The following is a 25,095-nucleotide window of genomic DNA, read 5'->3' as shown; positions in this document are numbered from 1 at the left end:
TTTTTTTTTAATATTGTATATAGATATAAAACACAAATATTGACTAAAAACATACACATCAAACAAAGTCCAATAATAATATTGGGAAAAATCTTTAGATATGAACCAGAAATATTGAACAGAATTTGAACAAATTTGCCCAAATATAAGAGAAAAAAAATCAAGTAGCAGTATAACATGCGCCTGACAGATATCTTCTTGTCTAATCTTCATGGTTTGCCTTTCAGGTGTTTGCCACATGATGTCTTAAAACAAAAGCAAAGCGTGCAGTCAACAAGAGGTGAGTAGAATGTGTGGCTGAAGGCACTCTAGTGTGATTCTACTGATCACAGGGTGGGGGGTGGAGGGGGGGGTGAAAGCAATTTCCTCCTTTTGTTCCCAGCACTGCAAGCCCTATATTGGACACAGCATCCTGACACGGAGGAGATTGGTGGCCAGGATGCTGAATTTTTCATGAGGCGGGAAAGGTTAGATAAGATCCTCCCACACGCTCCCACACGATTGCGCACTCACAGATGTGTCTTGGGAGCCCGGCCGGCCGTCCAAGGAAAAATTGTGAATGTGACTCCCGCCGATGAAAAATTATTTGCAGCTGACACTTTTATCGAGGGCCTCATTGCAACATGTTGGAGTCGCTCATTCAAACCGGTATTTAACAATTATTACAGTTTCAGTTAGTTGCAATTTGCATTGATTCCACATCGATCCCGTGGCGTAAATCGGCGGCATTTCCCACTGATGGCCGCTCGTCGAAGCACTTTAAATACACAAATCAATTCTGCAGTCTAGTTGGGAGTGCATGCCATAAAATATTGATGCAATGCAGATTGCACTTAAAAAAGGCTTAAAAAAAATATTTGCTCTATGTTGGTTCTCATTACATATTTGTACTTACTGCACTCCCAGTTAAAAAAGTGATCCACTCAAAGCCCTCCCAGTTACAATGGATATTTGGCATCTATCGTCGTCTTTAGCATTAAATTAAAGGTTAACTCATTCACTGCCATAAATTCATAAAAAAAAAAAGATGATTAAAAATTAGGGGCGTAATTAATCGCATGACTTTACTCGTTAACTCACGATTAATCACAAATTTTATATCTGTTCTAAATGTACGATAAAAAAAATTGTGTACTTTTGTTGAAGTGGAAATGAATGTTAAACTAATAGAAATAGTTTAAATGAATTTTTGACGCTTATAGCCGTCAATGGCAATGAATGAATGAAAAAAAAAATTATAAAAAATTGGGGGCGTCAGGAGATTAAAATTTGTAATCATAATTAATCACATGACTTAGTTAACTCACAATTAATCACACATTTTATATCTGTTCTAAATGTACAATAAAAAAATTCTAGGTTTTCATACTCTTGTTAACAAAAGTGGAAAAAAAATTTAAACTAATAGAAATAATTCAAATGAATTTTTGACGTCTATAGCCGTCAATGGCAGTGAATGAGTTAAAGGTCAAACCCAACAAAATATCAAGGAAATTACACCTTGTGTTAAAACAACCACATAAAGTTGCCGTTGGTCTGCTAGCTTAATGCTAGATTATAATGGAATACGCCATAGACAGGCTAACAAAACCAGCATTTACGTGACAGAACTAGATGTAACGATTTAGGGCTTCGGTGTTTGCGGACCGTCGTACTTGTGTCCTGTCCTGTCCTGTATAAACAAGCGCCTTGATTGAGTTTCCCCAAAAGCGTATTCCGGGAAGTGCAGTTTGCGTGCGCTCACGTTGTCTCTCGGAGGTCAGAGTTGACATATTGAGAGTGACGAAGAAAAATGTCACATCCAGGGATGTTTTGAAAATATTGCCTTTGTCAGTTGCTTGCCCTGAATGACACAAAAGTTCAAGTCGCTGTCATTGTGCATGCTGTGCCTTTTTAACAAAGACTGGGAGCAATTTGCTTATTAAGCAAGGGTTATATCTTAAATGGGTAACATTAAGGCAGCAAAAAATAGTGTTGGGCTCATTTGGCTGTAGTAAGTATTCACTCGCCATGTGTGTGTGTGAGTGAAAGCGTAAGGAGGAATACCGGAGAGTCGTAAGCGTCCCGGCTGTGAAAGCGCCATTAAATTGTCAGTTATGATGGATGTTCCGCCTTCCCTGCATTAACTGGTACATTAGGAGTCATTAATTCTTCAGGATGTGCAATGGAGATCAGGGGGCCTCCCAGAGGAGCGGGGGGAGGGGGGGGGCTATGGATCGCCATGATGGAGAAGCGAGAGGGGGAGATAAAATAGGTGGGGTGCTCCGACTAATGCAAATCAGCTTTGTTGTCAATCAACACTGTGAGGAGTCGTTTTGACAATCATTCGCAGACGCGCACACACTGCTTTGGATGTCCGTTTGCAATTGCAACCCCGTTTTAAAAGTAAGATGAACAAAATAAATGGTAGGACGGGGGTGTCAAACTCTTTATTTTTTTGTCGCAGGCCACGTGGTAGTTATGGTTCGCTTCGGAAAGGACGTTATGACTGTAAACCCAAAACGAACACATATTAAATAAACACAACAAATTGATGACTAACTAGTTTGTCATATGTCATATGAGAATTGTAGTTTAGTTTACTTTGACACAAAACATAGTGACCTTTTTTTTTATCTTGCACTCAACAAATTGTCCATATAGGGAAAAAAAAAAAAACTAATACTAAATCTAATGAAAACAAAACTAAAAAAGCATTTTTGACCAAATAAAACATACCTGCTCTAGAAACTAAATAAAACTAACTTAAAACAAAATTCAAAACTAAATCAAATTATCTATAATGAAAACTCGTAAAACTATTCTAACCCTGGTATGAGCTAGCGTTCCACATCTAAAACAGGAGTTGTCATTTTCATGGGTGACATTGCACTACTCAAGCAGGCGTCGCCATTTTCGTAGTCACTACCTGGCCACACACACTGCTGTGGGTGTGTGAATGGCACACTAGGAAAAGTATCGTGTTTATGCCGGTTGTTGATATGAATCGGGTCATGGAGAGGCGGTCTGCACGGTGAACCTTGGCTCCATCACTCCACTTAAATCCGGCCAACAGGCGTCAAGCACAAAATAGACTTCCTGACTTTCTCGCTACCATATGGAGAGAGAGAGAGAGAGAGAGAGAGAGAGAGAGAGAGAGAGAGAGAGAGAGAGAGAGAGAGAGAGAGAGAGAGAGAGAGAGAGAGAGAGAGAGAGAGAGAGAGAGAGAGAGAGAGAGAGAGAGAGAGAGCGCCTGTTCCTGCGCAGTGCAGCAGCTTAATCTGCTGAAATGTTCCTTGTCTACTTCATACGATCCTGTTCCGGGCAACATGACGTTACAGTAACCATATGCAATATAGTGATATCAACAGTATTTGTATAAACGCATCAATTAATTAGTTATCTTATGGTAGTACCATTACACAAAATATGTCACATGCTTACCTACAATATACCAAAATAAACAAAAATAGCGATATGCAGTTACGGTGTCATGATGACAGCTGATGCATCAAATCAGATCCTTTTTCTTTCTCCTTCTCCAACCCCAACCTTTCTTTTATTTGATTTTTTTTAAGATAAGATTAGCTGCTCTAACGTTGAATAGTTGAATGTTGTTTTTACCGTGTTCCTGCTCCTTCACCCCCCAGCTGACAAATAAGTCAGTGGCGGCGTGGTGGAAAGGTTGTGTTGTGTGAAAACACCTTTTTAAAACAGCTGTGACTCACACGCTAAAATTAGCTCGCCAAAGCGTTGCCTTTAGCAAGGAACTCAACAAATAGTAGGCTCATGCGCCCTACTGACTGAGACTATTCGCATGTGGCGTCTTTTTTTTTCTTTTTTCTCGTCGCACGTTGTGGGCCTCCTAAGCGATATCCTCGCGGAACGGCATGAAAGCCACTTTGAACACGTCGGAAACAGACGACGTATCCAAGCCAACCGTCGATCCAATTGCGCGTCCGACAAATCCCGCAACGTCTGAAAGGGAAAGCGAAGTCGTTCGTTCAAGAGGTCGCCGCGTGTGATCTGCGAAACGGAAGATTTGCGATGTCAGAAGAGGAGGAGGTATCGCCAACACGACGTAACGAGTCCCATTTGGCGGCGCTTTTGTGGCAGGCTTGGTGTTCGGGTGACTGTTGAGAGAAGGTTACGTGATAAATAGGAGATGTTATATTAGCTCTCTGCATGACTTTTTCTCATGGGCCATATGCTTATGAGATCTCTTCGCAAGCCATGTAAGGAGCAGGAAGAGTCAAATAAACCTTCGGAATTTCCGAAGCACACGCGCGTGGTGAATTTGTGTCAAACAGGTGAAAGGACAGTGGATTGGGGGGAATCAGTCAAGCTTGTCTCCTTGACCTACTTGACTGTAGCAGTGAACAGTGGAAAGCAGCTCCGGGCTCCATTTGTCATTTTCGGCAGAAAAACATGGCATTTCTGATCAAATTTAAATCATTGGCTACAGTGTGATCAAATATTACAGCACAAATCTTTGTAAAGGTCATAGAGGATAGGAAGAAGCTAGCATTTTGCGTTCAATATTTGTTCAAGTTCCTGTAAAGTGAAAATGGAAATGTAATTTTGACACGCGGCAGTGAAGCCTTGTCAAGATTTTAATCTCGTTCGTTTTATAATCAGAAAATTGTGGAAGCACTTCTTGAGCTTCACGCGAATCACGACGAGGCCCGAACTCGGCGAACTCAATCAATGGAGCTAAGACAGCTCATCGGTTACAGGTCACGAAAGCGATATCGGCGAACGTTTGTCTCCGTGATTGAAGTGTTCCCCCCGGGTGTACGTTAATTGAGTCCTCCCTCTAATGGCATGCAGCGCCCCGTATGATTGGCCACCGGGAAAAGAAAAAGCTGGTGGGGATTATCCTCGAGGCCTCTTGTTAAGTTCTCAGGCGGAAAATTGAAATGTTTTTTTTCCCCTCTTGTTTTCTCGCACATTGTGACGGGCAACTGACTGTCAAGCTGTGTGAGCTTTGAGAACAACCCCAGAAAAGTTTTTGTTGCAAGGGATCCCGAAATATCGGACCCGTTCCGCCCTTACTTTTCAGTTTGTTTTCATTCGCAGCCGCACAAATTCGGTTCCTTGGTATGAGGTGGAGCTAAACATGCTACTACACAATTTATCACGTTTGCATCGTAATGGCTTCCAAAATATCTGACACATAATGTCTTGCTTTTGTAAATGGCCGGTAGCAAAATTCTGGAGATTTTTCAAGTGTAAAACTTTGTTGTTAGTGCTGCTCTGTATTATTTAAAAAAAAAATTAACGCAACAAGTTTTGCATTGCAATGGTAGGTGTTTAACACTAATTGCTCCCAAAAACTTATAAATAGGTTCTATTTTAAATGTGTTATGTGTCCCATAGCCGTATTTATAAGTTTTTTTAAAAACAGTTTTTTAAAATGCTAAAGCATACAGAAGGCTTTGATGCAGCCTGTCAACTGCAGAAGAAATGGTAGTTATTATAAAAACGGCCTGCAGGTAGCAAAAAGATCAACCAGGGCCATGTTGAAAAAAAAAAAGCTCTTTTACTAACATTTCTAAATACGTTTGTGAATAATGATGACTTTTTTTTTATTTTATTCCAATGCTAATTGCTGCAAAATGATAACAGATAGAAATACACTTTTTTCCTGATGAAAGAAGAGACTCTAATCTTTCTTTTGGTAGGTTCCATGTTTTGTATAGCAATAGAACACAATATTCCGTGGGCTTCAAAATCCAGTAAACCAGCCGGGAGCGAAGGGGGTTGCTTCAGTGAAAATGGCTGCGAGTGAATGATTAAGAATGTTCATTCTTTTAGCGGGAAGCAAAGGACATACTTTCATCTAAATTGAACAAAGTGATCCCATTGTTGATCGACGTCAAGATGTCAAGACCTTTTACAAACTTGCATAAATTGGACAACAGCCAAATAAAACGTTGACGTGTTCAGCGCACAAAAACACATCAGACAGATCAATCTAATTGTATATGCCGCGCCCCTCTTAAGTTAATTAAGTTGTGAATGTCATTTTCTCTGCAAACTGCCATCACTGAATAGTTAATGGTACCATTACTTGTTTGTTTGACCTAAATGTAAAAAAAATAATAATAATAATAAATACTTGGCTCAGTAGGAAATCTTTGCTTTGATGCAAGGGGAAAAAAAAACATCCGCTTGTTTGGTCCAAGCACGTCCCAGCCAACTCTTGATTGGGCTAATGCATAATAAATCACAATTATGTGTCTCTGACGTGCAAGGTCAGCAACACCTTGAGATGTGTCAAGAGACGTTAATACAACTGCATGTTCTCTTGTCTATATCGCGAGCCCTTTTCTGATTTATAAATGTTAATTTAGGGTGCAGTTTGGCTGAATTACCCAAAATGCCCATTTAATCATCTCCAAATTATGTATATCATCTTACCTACCTATCCACTAGGGGTGGGAATCTTTGAATGACTAACGATTCGATTTTGATTTTTGGGTGTGCAATTCGATTCAGAATCGGTTTTCGATTAAGAGCGATTTTTGATTCAAAATGATTTGCTTGACGATGATTTTTGCTTCAATCTATAGATGTGCAACGAATTGTCGTTATCTACTTCCGTCTGACTCGCTAATGCTAATTAGTGCTCTACTTGCTGCACTTTTATCACTCAAAAGAACGGCTCCACGCTGCAAAAAAAAAACTATTATTGGAATAACTTGATTGTGACTTTTCCCTTCTACTCTCTAATGTGGCTACAACTTAACAGTGTATCAGACCGTGTGGAACCACACTGCCCCTAACTGGCCAAATCGGGTACACCATGAACAGCACTCCCAATAAAGGCACACACAAACAAAGGGAAGACAGTATAAAATAATTTAAATAAAATTGATTTTGGGGCATTTAAAATTGATTCTGAATCATACTAAATGAGAATCACGATTCTTATGACAACTGTCCACGTATGTCAAATCAAAAGAAGCATTTCATATACACATTTGATACACCAAATTTTTTATATTTTTTTATATACTGATTTTACATTTTCAGTGTCAAATACAAATGATAGCAATCTTTCCCTCTTGTTTTTTTATGTGTTTTTATGTTTGTGTGTTTTACCAGAGCTGTGTCTGTAAGACCTCACCCTTCAGGCCACGCCCACTCCAGGAAGCATTCGACATACTGGACAGGTAAATGCAAAGTGGGGGAAACTGAGATGAAAATGATGTGACCGTGCAGACGCTGTCATGCTGTTGCTGCATGCGAGGCGAGGAGGCCATTGTGACATGCGTTTGCTTTGTTTCTTCAGCGCAATCGAGATGGCGGTCGTAAGGAACATGGTGGACCAAGGTAAAAATCTTAAAATTAAAAGTCTTAAAATTAGAAGTATCCAATGAACTATTTCCCAACTAAATTTGGCCTAGCGTCAACTCTATTGTAGCACATTTTTTCTCAATCTGTCTGATCTTTAAAATAGCATCTTTGATATTTTGCCAAGTCACCGTGGAAATATACCCAAAAGGTTCTCCTTTAGATTCAAAGAATTGTGTGTATGCTATCTAAATGCTAATGATCTAATTGATATTTGTAAGCAAGGACTAACTCCCAGGGCAGTGGGACTTAAACTTGGGATGTCATTAAGATGGAAATTCTGAAAATTATCTTTTTGGATTTCTTTTCACTTTTGCCTCTCTCTCTCTTTTTTTTACCTTAAATTATTTTAAGTCATTTTATTTGCTTTAGTTGCAAACGACATGCATTTTATTGCTGTTCTCAATATTAAATTTGGCTTAATAGGGTTTTATTTTGGTATTTGTCATCTATATTTTAAAATACTCATTAACAAGTTACTTGATTTTTTCCCCCAAATGTGATTTATTTGTCCAACTTAATTTTATTAAAAAAAAAAAAAGAAGTTAATAATCCATAGAAAAAGCAAAGCACGTTAACAAGAAATGTGTCTCGTAAAATATGATGATGTCATTCATAGCCAACCGTTTATCTTTTGGAATCTGTCTATTAAAAAAAACACTTCTATCTCTCTCTCTATCTCTCTACCTATATATATATATATATATATATATATATATATATATATATATATATATATATATATATATATATATATATATATATATATATATATATATATATATATATATATATATATATATATATAAGGATAGTCAATTTCACTAGAGTATGCAAAATTGAAATCAAAATTGACACATTGAGTCAATTCAAAGGAATATTATGAAGCAAGTTCAATTAAATAAGCAAATTAAGCAAATTCAAATAAAGTAAACATTAAAATAGACAAATTCAAATTCAATATTATAAAATGATGAAATGTGAAATACAATAAAGATTAGGGGTGAGATTTTTTATTTTTTATTTTGCTGCTTAATTTACATTCCACAAATTTAATATTCAGAATGTATTTAGACTAGTGGGGTCGCATAAACTATAGAACACTATTATAAAGAAAATGTTTGATTTGACTTTCCCTCAAGTTCACATCATGAGAATGTATATAATATGCTCGCTGAACTGATGCCACGTTACACAAGCTCATGAACAATGACTGTGCACTCCAAAATCTTTGTTTTACTTTGCAATGTGGATGGATGGGTGGATGGATGGATATTGTACGTTGACTTTAGGAGTCACTTTCTATAGTTTGAAACTTGACTTGGGGACGGTGAGGGGCGGGGGTATGGGTTGAATGACAACAGCGCCGACCAATGGCACCTTGTGGTGGCTCACAGCAAATAGCTGGCGTGCGTGCGTGCGTCTGATTGGAAGGACGGAGGATATACTTCCGCGTCAAGTGCATGTGTATGTTGAATGGGTGGGGGCGAGAGAGAAAGAGACTGGGGGTGAGAGAGAGAGAGAGAGACAGAGAGCGTGAGAGAGAAAGAGAGCTGTGATACGGCTCTATATATATTCACCGGCAGAACTATGTTCCTTTTAAAGACGAGCTGCTCCGTACGCCGCTCGGCACTCAATGATGTCGCTTGTTTGTGTGGCCCACCTGTAAAAGCGCGAGACAGGCACGAGACAGGGGTTCTTCCTTTTTTTTTTTTTTTTTTTTTTTTTTACTTATTTGATTCCTTTTTATTTCTTCTGTACACTCCCACCCTTCCTTCCCTCCCTATCTCCCTCCCTCCCTCCCTCCTTCCTTTCTGACCCCCTTCTCCTTTTGTTCCAGCAAAGAGGTCATTTGTGTGTTTTGATTTAATAAATATTTTTATTTCACATCCTCATTTTATGTCGTTTGTGTTTCTTTTATGTTTGAACTTTAAAATATATATATATCGAACACCATTGGCTACTTATTTGGACTTCCGTAACTTTCATTTATAAAAACGGTAAGATGATGTTGTTATTTGCACGCTGTCTTGTGGCTGTCTCACGGCGGGCCGTCTCTGCTTGCATGTGAACGCCGCGTGATGCGTTCATGGTCCCTCGATCCGACGGGACCGAACAGTGAGAAAGGATGGGATTTGTATTGTGTAAGAGTGCATGAATGGGCTCTGAAACTTTGCTTTACAGCTGCGAGGACGTTTTTTTTTTTTTATTCCCCCCCCAATACGGGACATAGAGTAGTCAGTGCAATTTGGTATTTTAGTATCATAAATGTCTCCCTGAATGCATTTTATTCACGTGTCAATGCCAAACTGTCTCCTGTATGAATCCAGCTATAATTTGACACTTCCTTAATACCAGCGGGTTGTTAGTTACCTAACTTATATTACGTGTTCAATTAACTCTCTTTATAATTTTTTTTTCATTATGTTTTGTTGCCATTTTGTCAATTGGGTTTAAATCGTGTGTACGTACACCTGCGGCCAATCAAGTTATTATGCCATTTCCGGGGTCGACGCTACGCCCTCTCCGATTGGCTGAGGGCCTAATTAGTTTACTTAGGCCAGCCGCGACCACGCCACCGCCCCCTATTCGCCCACACGAAGACCGCAAAGTTCTTTGAGAGTAGACTTTAACACGTCACGTTGCCTCAACACTTAACGGTAAGACGCCATTGTGTGCTAGTGTCAAATTGTTACGAAAAAGTAAAAGAAGAATCGTCATTGCTTCATGCAAACTGTCTTCAACGGCGCCATGTTGTTAGCGTGTGGTTAGCCTCCTCCTTGTTAGCCTAAAACATGCAGAAAGCTACCTGGTTGCATGTGTAGCATATTCGTGGCTTAAAGCACACCCGTTCCATGCTGCGTTGTGTACTGCATACATTTAGATATTAAATTTTATATATATTGTTGTCGCTTTTGTTGTCTGAACCGCGCCCTTCCATAGAAGTTTCTATGTGGGGGTCTGTTCGCTCCCACGGCCTAACGTGGGGCGAGGGGGGTGGGGTGGTGGGGGGTTTAATGTCTGAAAATGGTCGTTTGCTGTCGTTTTAACATGTAGAATGCATTTCATTTATTAAGTAATGCCTGTTGTAAGCTTGGCAAACACAAAATGCAAGTAAATGCCAGCCAGGCGAGTCGCCTTGATTTGTTTGTTTTTAAACTTTAACGGAGTTCTTGTCCGTGCATGTTTGCAGCGCGCAGGTGTTGCCCCGTCTTCAATTAAGTTTGGCGTTTGAAGCTTCGAGACCTTCTTGAGCTTTAACCAGTCAGCCTTTGAGCATTATTTATATATATATAAAAAAAAGTATCGAAATGGCTTGCGTGTGTGTGTTTTAGCTCTTCCTGGCGTTCCTCTTGCATTTATCTGCACATGCGGCGGTGGGAGGTGTCAAAAATGTTTTTTTTCATGTAAAAATCAGTGTGTGTGTTTTGTCTGTCGGCCTCTTAAACGTTGCCATGTAACTGGAAGGTGACCACGTGACGTCCTTGAATGCTTGTCAGCTGAGCTGGTGTACAGTAGGTCGTTTTTGTTTTTGTTTTGGGAGCGAAAGGGCGTTTGTGACTGTACAATTGTGATGGAAATGATTTGTGTACTTAAGGATGGTTGGATCTGCCGTTTGATTTAAATTTGGCAGAAATTCAGCAATACATTTAAAAAAATAATTGCTTAAGATCTTGTATGTTGGTATATGGTAAGTGATAAGAGTATTTGTGCTGTTAATGCAAAGCTGTGTAGTATGATGAATTAATAATAATACACATGTTATGTGAGGTGTTTGCAATAGAATACACGTATAAACAGATGTTTCAATGTGCTGGAAATCAAAGTAGTAAAATATAAATGTAATTGTTCAAAATGTATGCATTATGCCTTTAATTGAATGTGCATACAGTATAACATTGCAGAGTTCAGGAAGTATGAATGTATGAAGATCATGTTAGTGACATAAGTATGGGGTTAGCAAGATGGGCGCTTTATCGAACATCAAAGATCATGTAAAACGACTGACCATTTAAAGACGAGCCCTTTTCATACTAGCTGTTTTGCTAACAACCACACGCTACCAGATTTTCCTCACCGCATAGTTTAAAACTAGTCCAAAACATCCAAATTGTCAAACATTGTACACAAAAATAAATGGCATGCAGATTGATTTCCAAATGTGTCCTCGGTGCACGTGGCAGTCAAGACACTGTAAGAACCCAGGCTCAAAGCTGCTGTATATAGGAAGTTACCCAAACGTGTCTTTACAATAGCCCTTTAATTTGACCGTTTATGACTCGGGTTTGAATTTCCCACAGTCTGTCTGAGGATGTGACGTCATGCATGCCGTGTGTACGTGAAGAAGGGAGTATGCGGTTTCATATTTCGGGCCACAAAGTGTCAGTAGCGATTCAGCATTCAATTTCCTTACATTGAGCAGATTTAACTTGTGGGCCTTACAAAATGTTACAAGAAAAAAAGTAAAGTAGTTGAGTCAAGTTGTAATATTACACGATGACGGTCATATTGTTGCTGCAGGTGTCACATGTGCCTTCACCGTGGGGATATTTTCAACCATCGCTTGGAGGTCCCTCCCCCTCCTCCCCCTCCCTCTTTTTCAAGGACGGACATGCAGTGCGGCAGCTCGTCACGCACACTGGGTCAATCGCGTCCTCGGCGGCGGATTCGTGCCTCCCTTGCTTCAAGTGCTGGGTCGCATCAGCACACGCTGAGCTCACAGTTTGCCTTGAGGTTCGCCGCTTAGTCACAAAGGCGCCGTTATGGAGCTCAAATGTTTACAAACATGAGCAGGGCTATTAGTGGTGCAGTTGAATGAAAGAAAGAAAAAAAACATAATATAATGTATACACTAGGGGGGGGGGAGGGATGGGGAAACGGAAGCCTTTTTTTCCTATCTTAAAATCACACATTTTGGTAACGTTACCAGTCCGTTCGTAGTGTTTCATCCAGCTAATTGCTTGCACTCGACAGTGTAACGCTCCATCCAACGTTTGCGTCTGTCAGTCTGGTCACACGCAGTCGGTGCCTGGCGGCGTTGCATCTTGCCAACATTTTCCCATCCAAGTGTTTATCTAATGAAATATTTGTGCCTGCAAGCGGGGACGGTGGCCAATGTTTGTGCTTTTGCGCAGGAAAATGAAAGGTGGAAGGAATATGCTCCAGACGCAGATTGAATCTTTTTAGGACAATATGTTCTCTTGTTTGCCTGCTTCTTTTGTTTGCAATATAATGCCAAATGCACCCTTAATAACAAGGGTATGCGACAATCTGAATAAATTGTAAAGACACACTTATTAATTGGTCGTTTAACCCTTTTTAAAATAATCATAATTGTGCTGGAGTTGTGCCAAGAGTCACTCGGAACGTTAACCTTGTGTCGTTTGTCCACTAGATGGTACTGTGACGCCATTCAATGACAAAAACGTACGTGGTTTGCCAGTCATCACGTGACTACACAAACACCAAGCACATTTACTACAGCAATGGCGGATTAGCTAAGCGTGAGATTTTATTTTATTTTCATTGACAAATTCATCCGTTAATGCTTTTCTGCATGTGTTAAGTTAAACAAATAAAAGGTTCTGTCTGTAATTTGGGTATTTATTGTTGTAAGCCTTAAGGTACCGAAAAGCAAATTCTCTATTTTTTTATATAAATCGGCTGATTATTGGATTATTTTTTTATGGCAAATTTTGGAATCGGCCCCCCCCAAAAAAAATCCGTATCGATGGATTTTTTTCTCCTCACAAATTTCAAAGTATAACTTTTTTTGATGATATCCTACTTTCCACAAAATTTTGTTGTTAGTGTGTCCTTTTACTCCATTCTTGCAACACAAACATATTTTCTCAGCAAATGACAGCTTTTGTTTTTACTTGAAACTTTGCAATTTTATGCTTAAAAATATGACTGGTGTTTTTTGTTTACTAACAATAACCCTTTTCTTTTAACTTAACTTTTTGCTGCTAACGTAATGCATTCTCAATTGAAAAAAAAAATGCAGCTGTAATATTGCAAAATATAAAAAGTGTCATAACATTAGCTATGACAAATTTATTTTATTCATGTAATTTTTATTTTAATGCAAAATCAGTGCAAAAAAATATGGCGTCACTGAGTAATGTTTTTTTTAGTCTGAAACTTCACTAGAATGCGAATGTGAAAAATGACGCACATTTTTTTTTGGGGGGGGGGGGAGTAATTGGTGTCAGCTAATACAGACACATGATGAAAATATTTTTGTTGAGGTTTTTAACTGCAAACTCCCGTTGTGAACAGAAGTTCCACATAGGTATGGCCACTTTTTGAACATGTAGCTTGTCCTTTAAAATGCTTTTAAAGATGGATTCATATCTCTAGAGTTGTGCATGTCAATCCTCTATTTGTATTTATTTTTTATGTTTGGGTGTACTGGGTCGAGTACATTTCGACGAAATGGCCGCCTAATGTTGCCTATGCTGTGCTTTGATCTAACGTGATTCTGTGTCCACTTTTCAGACGGTATCTCCGCACTAACAACATGGCAGTCAGACTGTGCGATGTGGCATCTCTGCTTAGAAGTGGCTCATGGGCGTCCGAGCCTTGGACCGGGGTGTGTGACACTTCCTTGTTCTTTTGGCCTTGCCTCCCATCACGTTGGCGCTTCTTTCACTCTTTCTCTCATCTGTGACTTTTATATTGGTGTGATGAAAAAAAGAGAGAGAGAGCAATAATGATGACATGTCGAATCGGCAAAATTACCGAATGAACAATACTGAGCTCTCTCAGAAAAAAGGAAAAAAAAAGGAAGGGGAGAAAGTCATCTTAGCTTCACGTTGCCCACGTCTTTTTCCCCTGACTCTTCTTCTCGGCCATATTTAGCAGGTAATTGCCGCCATGGGAACGCAGCTGTCCAACGGGTCCATGTGCAACAACAACAGCAACGGGCCGTCCAGTATCTCCAACAACTGCTCCTCACCCGTGGAGTCGGGCAGCTTGGAGGACAGCAAGACCAACCTGATCGTCAACTACCTGCCTCAGAGCATGGCCCAGGACGAGCTCAAGAGCTTGTTCGGCAGCATCGGAGAGATTGAGTCCTGCAAACTCGTCAGAGACAAAATAACTGGTAACTTTATTTAACCGTTAAGATCTGAGAGTCTCCTCAATGCACTCTTAAGTCTTACATGTCAACTTGAGCTGTGTCAACGTTTGGATGTTGAAGGACCAAATTCACAACAGGCGCTTGGCTTCCCAGGATGGCCATTTCTATGCCTTTCTGTGACTCTTCCAGTGTCTGTTGCAACCTGCCGACGGACTCGACAAGCTCACCCTTGCTAGGCTTCAAATGGAGTGTTCTCAGAGGGAAGTGGCTGCTGTGGTTTGCATCTGCGGGTTGCAACAGAGCTAGAGACTGGGAGAGTCACAGAAAGGTGTACAGTTAGCACAAAATATATATTTGCTGACTGTTGTGAATGTTGATGTGCATCTCCTTGTTGAAGAACAGTATGTGCAAAAACTACTAAAGTTGGGCATGAAAATGTTTAAAGTAGGGTAGTAGGGGTGGGAATCTTTGAATGTCTCTCGATTCGATTCCGATTTTTGGGTGTGCGATTCGATTCAGAATCGACTTTCGATTAAGCGCGGGTTTTTTTATTCAAAATGATTTGATTGACAGTGATTTTTGCTTCAATCTATAGATGTTCAAGGAATCGTAATGATCTACTCCCGTCTGACTCGCTAATGCTAATTAGTGCTCTACTCGCGGCACTTTTATCACTCAAAAGAACGACCCCACGCTGGAAAAAAACAACTTTTTATTGGAATAACTTGATCGTAACTTTTTCCTTCTACTCTCTAATGTGGCTACAACTTAACAGTGTATCAGACCGCGTGAAACCACACTGCCCCTAAGTGGCCAAATCGGGTACAACACGAACAGCACTCCCAATAAAGGCACACACAAACAAACGTATAGTAGGTTAAGTATAAAATAATTTAAATAAAATCGATTTTGGGGCATTTAAAATCGATTCTGAATCATACTAAATGAGAATCGATTATTTTTTTTTTTGTGGGGGCACACCCCTATAGAGTAGTTCACCTATGAAAGCGCTAGTGCTTTTTAGCATTTTAGGTTCATCCTGAAATTTCATCCCAAAGCCCAATATCATGAACTGTAATCCTGAATTTCGCAGAACTCCCAGTAGAAAAAAAAATGGTGTTTATTATTACATCAGTAGCATTAAAGGGTTGGATAAGAATGAGTCGAGCGCATTTTTGAATGAATGCCTACAGAATATTGTATTGAATCTTGAATAAAGGGAAGTGACTTGCATTGTGACAAATGACTGCTTGTACAGTACAAATGTGCGGTAATCAAGCAAGTGTGATTTGGCGCTTGCAGGGCAAAGCCTCGGCTATGGATTTGTGAACTATGTGGAACCCAAGGATGCGGAAAAAGCCATCAACACCTTGAATGGCCTGAGACTTCAGACCAAGACCATCAAGGTAAAATGTCGCCAAAAACCTTGTTAGCGGCATAACGAGGCTAGAGGAATAACCTGAGTCGCTGGGAAAAGGCAGCTTATTGTTAATCCGGGCACACAAACGGAGCAGAACTGTTTCTATGGTTTCATGTGCTGTACGAGCGCCAGTATGCATTTACAGGGAGGTGGCGGCTATTAGCATTCATCAGGCGGCAGTGGCGGAGTTGTCGCACTTGCCATGTGCTGCCTGTGGAGGAAGAATAAGGGAGAAGTGGGCTTGAGCAAAAGCAGCTATGACAAAGCTGCAGTGGATGAATGAGAAGGTGGGGGCTCTCACTGCAGACCACCTTGACCGCCTACATTTCTTCCTTCAAACCACACGCAACCAGCTTTGAATGCATTCATAGGTCAAAGCAAGCAAATGTATTTAAAGAAATGGCTGTAGACATAAATTCACACCATTGGAAATTGTATAGGGTACAACAAAATTGTATCTCTACTGCAAAGCACTTTGGTTTTAAAAATAATTTGACCCTTTTGAGTGGAAGAAAGTCAGATATTTTCTTTGCAATGCTCTATATGCTCCCCACTAATCTAAACACTGTATTCTGGTTAATATTGTTTTTATTTTCCATTTTTAGCCATCTCTTGGGGAAGGGGGCCTGCCATTTTGCGCTGTACTGCCACCTAGTGGCGACTGAAATTGATGTCGCAGTGCCCACGGGCTCAGCCTGCAATGAGCCGTGACGTTTGCCATTTCAAAGTCGCAAACTTTCCAATTTGTGCTCTTTCCAAGCGTATTCATTTTACCTCCGCATGGATACTTTCTCGATATGTTCCACCCTCTTTTTTTTTTTTTGGCCAGCCCTCGTACAAATGTCTGAACTAGTGTTCATTTTGTCTGCCATTTTTACATTTTGTCTCAATTTTACTCCAATTTCAGTCACGCTTGTTAGTTTCTATCACAGTTAGTCAACCTCATCCCATTTTTATTTTTAGTCGACTATAAATCTAGCATTTTAGTCCAAGAAAAACATTATTTTATTCGTCTAGTTTTAGTCAACCAAAACTTTCAGTCAGGACAATCATTTTAGCCCTGTATATTTTTTTTCTCAGCAGATTGATTACATTGAACCTTTTTTGATCTAAAACTATTTCTATAACTATAACTCATCTTTTAGATGAAAAACAACTTGACACACAATTACAGTGGCTACTATGGCTCCATGCTATGAGCTAGTAAGATAGCCAGCATTAGTTAGCAGTCGCATTAACATTATTGTTGGAACATTTACAGCCGTTGGATTAATAAGTGAAGTACATTTTCGAAAATGCATACTGATTTAGTCACAGTTATTGTTTATTAACTCATTCACTGCCATTGACGGCTATTGACGTCAAAAATTCATTTGAACTATTTCTATTAGTTTAACATTTTTTCCACTTTTGCTCCAAAAGTATGAAATCATAGTTTTTTTTATTGTACATTTAGAACAGATATAAAATTGATGATTAATCGTGAGTTAACTATTGAAGTGATGCGATCAAATACAATTAAAAAATGTAATCGCCTGATGCGATTATAAAATAGAAAAGATTATTAAAAATTAGGAGCGTCAGGCGATTAAACATTTTTATCGTAATTAATTGCATGACTTCATGAGTTAACTCACGATTAATCACAAATTTGATATATCTTCTAAATGTACTATAAAAAAAATCTAGGTTTTCATACTTTTGTAAACAAAAGTGGGAAAAAAATGTGAAACTAATAGAAATAGTTCAAATAAATTTTTGACGTCTATAGCAGTTAATGGCAGTGAATGAGTTAATAAGGAAAAATAAAAACACATACTAATAATATTTAAATAGAATGTAAAGCTTAAACAGTTTATACAACGTTATTTACTGCTGCAATCCAATTTTGTGTGCTCCTCCTTCTGGTGTTCTCTTTGAGGCCACCAGGAGGCAGTGCTGTTTAATACACTAATGCAGATACAAACAAAGAATAGACTCACTCCTTATTCTACTACTACTACTACTACTGAGTAAGTTGCTGTAATTTTAGTCATTGTTAGTAGAGGATAAAGAATGTATGCATGTGAGTATTGCTCTATTATCTGTCTGCTTCACTGCTGATGAAACTAATAGAAATAGTTTAAATGAATATTTGACGTCTATAACCGTCAATGGCAGTGAATGAGTTAATGAGGGTTTTAGTCCGGTGAAAAATACGAAACTATGTTTGTTTTGTTTTTATTGACGAAATTAACACTAGTCTGAACCTGTGATGTTTTGTTCATTCATTTCCTCAGCTACACTTATTTGGCCTTTGGGGATTTATGATGAGCCTTTAAGGGTCTTACAAAAAAGAGAACTGAATCCGCCCAGACATTTGTGGAAATGCCAGCGCTCATGTAAAAAAGGCCGTTTGCCCCGTAGGTGTCCTATGCGCGTCCGAGCTCCGCCTCCATCCGGGATGCCAATCTGTACGTCAGTGGCTTGCCAAAGACCATGACTCAGACGGAACTGGAGCAGCTCTTCTCGCAGTATGGCCGCATCATCACCTCGCGCATTCTGGTGGACCAGGTGACCGGTGAGTCGGGTGCTTTTCATTCCACAGTATGGCGGCTTTAAAGTCGCCAAAAATACAAACTTGTCCAGGAAATTTTGTGCAATTGCTTACCCAATTTGCTGTACGCGTATTTAGATGCACAATTTATTTATTTATTTTTTTCACGAGTGCGTTTGTTCATTGCATACGCGCATCAGCTTTAATTAGGTTTTCTTCAAACCTTTTCCTCAGAACAAAATGACACAGCAGGGGCCTGCAAAAACGCATCACGGGTGTATCGGTGCGACATACCAAAATGCAATTTTCCACCTGAGATGTTCATAAATATGCATGCAGTGGGGAGAATATGAAATGGGTGTAAAGTAGCAGGACTCGGGTGCGCCTGTGCCACTGGTGCGAGGCCTGTTCTTGTGGAGAGAAATCAAATGCATTTGGGCCGTCTATTTCTCCGCCGTCGTGTGAAAGGCTCGACACTCGAATAAACGGAATCTTTCAACAAGACATTTGTCAAACCCAGAATTCCTGTCGCTGCGCGTTATGTTGCAAATTCGCATACTGTTGTACCAACACGAATAATCAAGCCCATCTGAATAAACAGGCATTTTCCAAAACTTTATATTTAACGTATAAGAGCAGTTTTTAGCAAAACGGGCCTTCTCAAATGTATTTAACTCATTCACTGCCATTGACGACTATAGACATTTTTTTTATGATTACCAAGAATTATTTTTTTATTGCACATTTATAACAGATATAAAATTATCGTGCGATTAATTACGATTAAACGGCCCTTATTTTTATTTAATTTTTTTAATTAGGCCTGTCAGGCGATTCAAATTTTTTATTGTAATTAATCACATGACTTAAGTAATGATTAATCACAAATTTTATATCTGTTCTAAATTTACAACATATTTTTTTTTTTTATAGTTTTCATACTCTTGTTAGCAAAAGTGGATTTTTTTTTTTTTTAACTAATAGAAATAGTTTAACTGAATGTTTTACGTCTATAGGTGGCAGTGAATGAGTTACCCTGTTTCCACCTGCTTGTCCCCAAAAAAAAAGACCAATCTTGAGGCAATGTAATGCTGTAAGGCTCCCAAGTCGAGCACAGACTACTTGGAGACTGACCAAGAGTATCGATTTGTGGGAAAATATAAATTTGACTAAATTTAGACATTATAGGGCTTTTGCTACATTTCAAACCTATGGATAGTTTTTAAGTGCCTTCCGTTAAATTTGATCGTAAATCGCTTGTATGCACTTTTTCTTGGAAAATAAATGTTCAACTATCCACATTAACAATGTTAATTAGCATTTGTGTGCTTTTGTTTTGCCCAGTGTAAGTGTCATCAGTGACCTATTTAGATAACTTTACTCTAATATATGAAATTGCACTTATTATCTCAAAAGGACTTCTTCTTTTTTTTTTAATGCATTTTTATTTATTTATTCATTTTGCTGGTGCTCAGGGTTGGGAGGGTTACTTTTAAAATGTATTCCGTTACAGTTACAAGTTACCTGCAAATTTTTTTGTTGTTGTTAGTAACGTAATCCAAGTACCATAATGTTAAAGTAATGTAACTTGATTACTTTGGATTACTTTTGGATTACTGCAATACCGAGTATGCAAATGAAGACAAAATAAAAATTAATATCACCACATCATCTCTCGCTCTTTCTCTCTCTCTCGCGCTCTTGCACTCTCTCTCTCTCTCTCTCTCTCTCTCTCTCTCTCTCTCTCTCTTCGTAGAAATTGTAATCCCCATTTTTAATATGTACCTGTAATCTGATTACATGTTTTTCCTGTAACTGTAAAGGAATACAGTTTGTTACAGTTAATCTGATTACGTAACGGTGGTACACGTATTCCGTTACTCCCCGCGCCTGCTGGTGCTCGGACCGATTTTGTTGTGCCGCGCAGGTCTTTCCAGAGGCGTGGGCTTCATCCGCTTTGACCGGCGGGTCGAGGCCGAGGAGGCCATCAAGGGACTCCACTGTCAGAAGCCACCCGGTGCCGCCGAGCCCATCACGGTTAAGTTTGCCAACAACCCCAGCCAGAAGAGCAACCAGGCGCTGCTGTCCCAGCTTTACCACTCGCCCAATCGAAGGTACCCGGGACCGCTCTCACAGCAGGCACAACGCTTCAGGTAAAAGGGGCACAGACAAACACATAGACATGATCGTTCATATTTTTAATATATTTACAAGGCTTGAAATGAGTGTTTTGGAACCGCAGTTGGCGAATTGGCTCATTTTTCATTTTAAGTGGGAAGTGAAGCACTGCGCGTTCTGTGACTCCAGCAGCTACGTGTATTGAAGAAATACAAACTCTACAAACATATGGTCATATTTTTAATAAAACCCTTGCTTCAAGTCTCTTCAAAAAAAAAAAAAAGCTCAGCCAAATTATAATGTTGCTCCTCAAATGAAGTCATTGTTTTTGCAAAACTGCTCCACAAAGCAAATGAAACTCTTTCGAGCCTTGTTTCTAATCTTTCCTCAAATAGTCACCGGGTGTCATCTCATCTCATCTCATCTCTTCTCATTTTCATTTTCATTCACCTGCACAAACGCATCCTAAACAAGTGCTATGGAGTCCAATTGAATAGTTTTTTTGTAGTTTGCATTAACTTGACATTTCCAGTGCTAATATGCAAATGAATGCAATTTAACATTCACCGTTTTCGGTCGGTGCTAAAATAGCTAAACCCCAGTAGCCATGTGAAAAGGAGACATTCAAAATCATAAATACCTTTAGAGGAATATGTCAAATACCATTTGTGCATTTTAGCACTAACTGCATAAAACCAAAAAGGTTTTTGTTCAGTAGCGTTTATCTGCACTGTCAAACCATAAATGTGAATCTGCTGTTGATGCTTTATCGTTATATTTAAAAATGCACATAAATGCTACTTATCAGTCATATTTTGACATTCATGATTTTTGATGGCTTTCCAATAGTTTCCATCACATCTATTAGCTGCATATTTTTCTATTGAAGCGCTGCTCACTGATTATTTTAATAATGGATTATGCTGTTAGATTTGTATTTTATTAACTTTCTATCCAAATTTCCCTCTGCATGACATGTGATGGGGTCAAAAATATTTGCAATGGCTACAGAAGTCAAGTTATCCCTTTAAATGTGTTCAACCTGCTAGCATGAAAAACGTTTTGGGGCTGCTTACATGTATTAATATCATTTCAAATGTATTTAATGTAGGATTGGAATATGTGAATGTTTTTCAATTCACAGTTGTTACTTCCTGTTTACTTCTGCAAAAGTGTGCAATTGAGTAAATAAAGCCCCCCCTCCCCCATTTGCAGAATTAGACAAAAGGCTACTGCTTTTGATATGATTTGAAGTCTGCATGTTGACACGCTGATCTCCGCCTTGTGTTTTTAGACTGGACAACCTGCTCAACATGGCCTATGGTGTCAAAAGGTTTGTGCTTTATTATTTTTTTTATTGTATTGGTGTAGTCGGGCAACGGATTGTTGAAGCGCCGCGAGGAGATGAGCCAAATGTCTCGTGGCTTTTCCTCCATGTATCGTCACAACATGTAGGACGGGGCAGCTTTTCACTTTTCTGGTCCTGGATTGCAGCGCGTTGCACAGGCCGCCGCGTACGCGCGCCCACCTTGATCTTTTATGGCCGGCCCCTTTTCATGTCGCTTGCGTCAGACGCCTTACAGGATGCGCTGACAATAGACGTGCCTGTCACACCAGCACCCCCCCCCCCACCCCCACCCCCCTTTCCGCCGCGTCTCTGTCGGACAAGCGCTCGCCTTGATGGCGGGGTTGCTCACCTGTCACGGTGGATTTTCCGCACAAGGCTAACTGGAGCAACTCATCCGGCGCGACACGGCCTGGAATTTCCGCTACCTTTTCCTCAGCGCTTTTGAACGTCGTCCGTGTTGATCAGAGGTAGAAAAATGTTGACTCGTTTTATTGTTTGTAATGAAAGATGCAAGCCATACATTGACACAATTGACAGAAAACGTTGGTCATAGATGAATTTTGAAGTAAAATGTCCGCTTGAAGCTGCCGTCATCTAGCAAGGAACTGAATGTCAAAATTCCCAACGTGCATGTCTTTCTGTGACGCCTCCAGTCATGTCTGCTGCAAGCTGCTGATGACACTCAAACTCCTAGACTGGCCATCTGCCCATACAGGGCAGATGCCCGGTGGGCCGGCCTCTTTGGGGGCAGATGCAGTGCTTTTTCGTGATTATTTTACCACGAGAGACTTGCCCACAATTTAGAAGGGCCAGTCCATTAATCCATTTCGAATATAGATAGCAAACTGAAACATCATCAATAAACATCAGTGGCAGAAATACTTGTTAGGGCAAGACTAGCTGGGCCAAAGTCAAAATGCCCGCCGCCCCATTCATACATTAGTCATCGTATTTTCACGAAAGCGCTCCACTTGACTGACTGTGTGGGAGCATTTCCGTGATGTGACGTTCACGGACGCATCGAGTCTTTTGAACGGTTCTTCAATGTGACGATAGGAACCGAGTTTTTATAGACCCGTTAAAAAATGGACTTCATGTTCAAGCAGTTACTCAGTACTTGGGTATTCTTTTCAGGGAATACTTTTTTATGTGTACTTGAGTGACTTTTTTTTTTATGACTACTTTTTTACTTTTACTTGAGTAATATTATTTTGCAGTAACGCTACTCTTGAGTAAAAAAAAAAAATGTCTACTCTATCCACCTCTGCCAGTATGACCACTCAACTCTTGAGTGGTCATACCACTCGTACTTTTGAAACATAAAATTAATAATATAATTTTAAAGTAAGACCTAAATATCCCAATATAGCGCTTTTCCTTAAAATTGCATGAAATGCACGGCAACTGTCTGTTCTAATTTCAAATGTGACCACAAGAGGGCGACTGTTGCAAGATTCGATACATTGAAAGAAGGCCAAGTTATCGGTACAAATAATACAAAAAACGATTTAAATTGAATGAACAATTAGAATTTGCTGAATTGTTCAGCCCTAACAATGATTGTGAATTTTGACTTTCAGTTACTGGTTGCGTTAAAGATTCCTCCTAAAATGTTGCCCAATGTTGTACTTCCTTTTTTACCCGCTGCCCTGACCACGTTGCGTTTGTGCCGCGTCGCAGCAGGTTCTCGGCCATGGCCATCGACGGGGTGAGCAGCCTGGCGGGCATCAACATCCCGGGCCACAGCGGCGGCTGGTGCATCTTCGTGTACAACCTGGCCCCCGACGCCGACGAGAGCATCCTGTGGCAGATGTTCGGCCCCTTCGGCGCCGTCACCAATGTCAAGGTCATTCGCGACTTCAACACCAACAAGTGCAAAGGCTTCGGCTTCGTCACCATGACCAACTACGACGAGGCGGCCGTGGCCATCGGGAGCCTGAACGGCTACCGCCTGGGCGACCGCGTGCTGCAGGTGTCGTTCAAGACCAACAAAACACACAAAGCTTAAAGCGTCTGGGCACGCTTGACGACCGTTGTCTTTTTTTTCCCGTTGGCGCTTTTGTTTTTGTGCTTCATTGCGTTTTCCTCTCGTTTGGTTCGCCGCAAGCGACTTTGCGTGCGCTCGTTGTCAAACGTTTGCGTTGTTTCTCGGTTTTGTCTGCGTTTAACGGATGAAAAGACAAAACAATTCTTAAAGCAAGTCACTTGCCAAAGAGCACCGAACCTCTTTGATGTGGGTTGAAAAGTGTCTATTTTTATAAAAAGAGAAATTTGGAGAAACTTTTTACAGGACCTGGATGATAAATGATTGGGGGGGAAAAATGTGTCTGACAGAAATGTTCATATGACGCCTTGTGACGCTTTTGAACTTGACGAGAACCTTTTCAGCGGTAGACATTAACGGCCTAAACGTCTTTCTCTTTCAATCCGCCGGCGGCGTCTGAATGCCAAACGCACTCGGACCAGCCGGCCGAGTGGCGGTCCAGACCCGCCCCCCGCCCAAAACGCCGCTTTTTATTGACTAAGAAAAAACATCACCTAAAAGTGTTTGTTTCTAAACCATTTGGCCAAATTGTACTTTGAGTTTTGATACCTTTAAATTTTTGTGGGGTGACCGAATTGGAACTCCTTCTTTAGTTTGCCAGAAGAGGCGCTTACTGTTCGTTCCTTGGTTCTCGTTTTTTTCTGTTAAATAGTGTCGTGGGGAAAAAAAAGTATTGATCTTGTCAACTTTTTTTTCTTTTCCTTTCTTTATAACCATTCTAAATATGTGGTGAACATTGTCTTACAAGCCACACGTTTGAACTCGGGTTAGCTTTTTTTGTTGGTTAATGGTCACACATCTATAAATATGTACATTACGTGATGCATATATGAACCTGTCTTCAATGGACAAATATGTATAATGACTGTGACATAGTTGTCAATAATTGGATATTAGGGTTGACGACAAACTAATTATAGAACAGTGCTATATATATGTGTATATATATATATATATATATATATATATATATATATATATATATATATATATATATATATATATATATATATATATATAATGCATTATGAATACCTTTGCAAGTCTTGTTTAACGTTTCCTCCCAATTGTGTTTTTGTGTCGGCTTTGTTTTGACCATGAGGATGATTCATTGGATTTGTGAAGTCTGACTTGATTTGAGTTTTGAGTCGCGAGTTTTGTTTTGTTGGTTGGAACCCAAAAAACCCAAAACTTGGTTTGGTCGAGG

At 39.8% G+C, this 25,095-nt stretch overlaps 1 protein-coding gene across 7 annotated transcripts; it reads left to right on the top strand.

The window, feature by feature from the left end:
- Window positions 1-8,923: 8,923 nt before the first annotated feature.
- Window positions 8,924-24,877, top strand: elavl2 (ELAV like RNA binding protein 2). 7 transcript variants are annotated; one of them, XM_086058973.1, is made up of 8 exons: window positions 8,924-9,338; window positions 13,840-13,933; window positions 14,206-14,446; window positions 15,725-15,828; window positions 18,249-18,402; window positions 20,306-20,531; window positions 21,791-21,829; window positions 23,525-24,877. In XM_086058973.1, the coding sequence occupies exons 2-8, from the start codon at window positions 13,862-13,864 to the stop codon at window positions 23,850-23,852; spliced, it is 1,164 nt and encodes a 387-aa protein (XP_085915099.1). In that variant the 5' UTR covers window positions 8,924-9,338; window positions 13,840-13,861; the 3' UTR covers window positions 23,853-24,877. The 7 variants fall into 7 exon arrangements, with proteins under 7 accessions (XP_085915099.1, XP_085915097.1, XP_085915098.1 ...); XM_086058971.1 differs by having other exon boundaries at window positions 8,928-9,338; window positions 14,203-14,446; XM_086058972.1 differs by lacking the exon at window positions 8,924-9,338 and adding an exon at window positions 9,474-9,998.
- The last annotated feature ends 218 nt before the right edge of the window (window positions 24,878-25,095 follow it).

Source organism: Leptonotus elevatus, chromosome 17 (assembly GCF_054856555.1).
Source record: "Leptonotus elevatus isolate MCC_2025b chromosome 17, RoL_Lele_1.0, whole genome shotgun sequence".
NCBI lineage: Eukaryota > Metazoa > Chordata > Actinopteri > Syngnathiformes > Syngnathidae > Leptonotus > Leptonotus elevatus.
The sequence above is the reverse complement of the archived record's forward strand: the minus strand, read 5'-3'. Positions and strand labels throughout refer to the sequence as shown.

What these genes read in the sequence shown, in the direction of transcription:
- elavl2 (XM_086058966.1), top strand. Translation starts at nt 11,867, where the DNA reads ATGTGCCTTCACCGTGGGGATATTTTCAACCATCGCTTGGAGGTCCCT. An exon ending in CGTCCGAGCCTTGGACCGGG is followed by an intron (nt 13,934 to 14,202) that starts GTGTGTGACACT and finishes GGCCATATTTAG; the next exon opens with CAGGTAATTGCCGCCATGGG. An exon ending in TTCAGACCAAGACCATCAAG is followed by an intron (nt 15,829 to 18,248) that starts GTAAAATGTCGC and finishes TTTGCCCCGTAG; the next exon opens with GTGTCCTATGCGCGTCCGAG.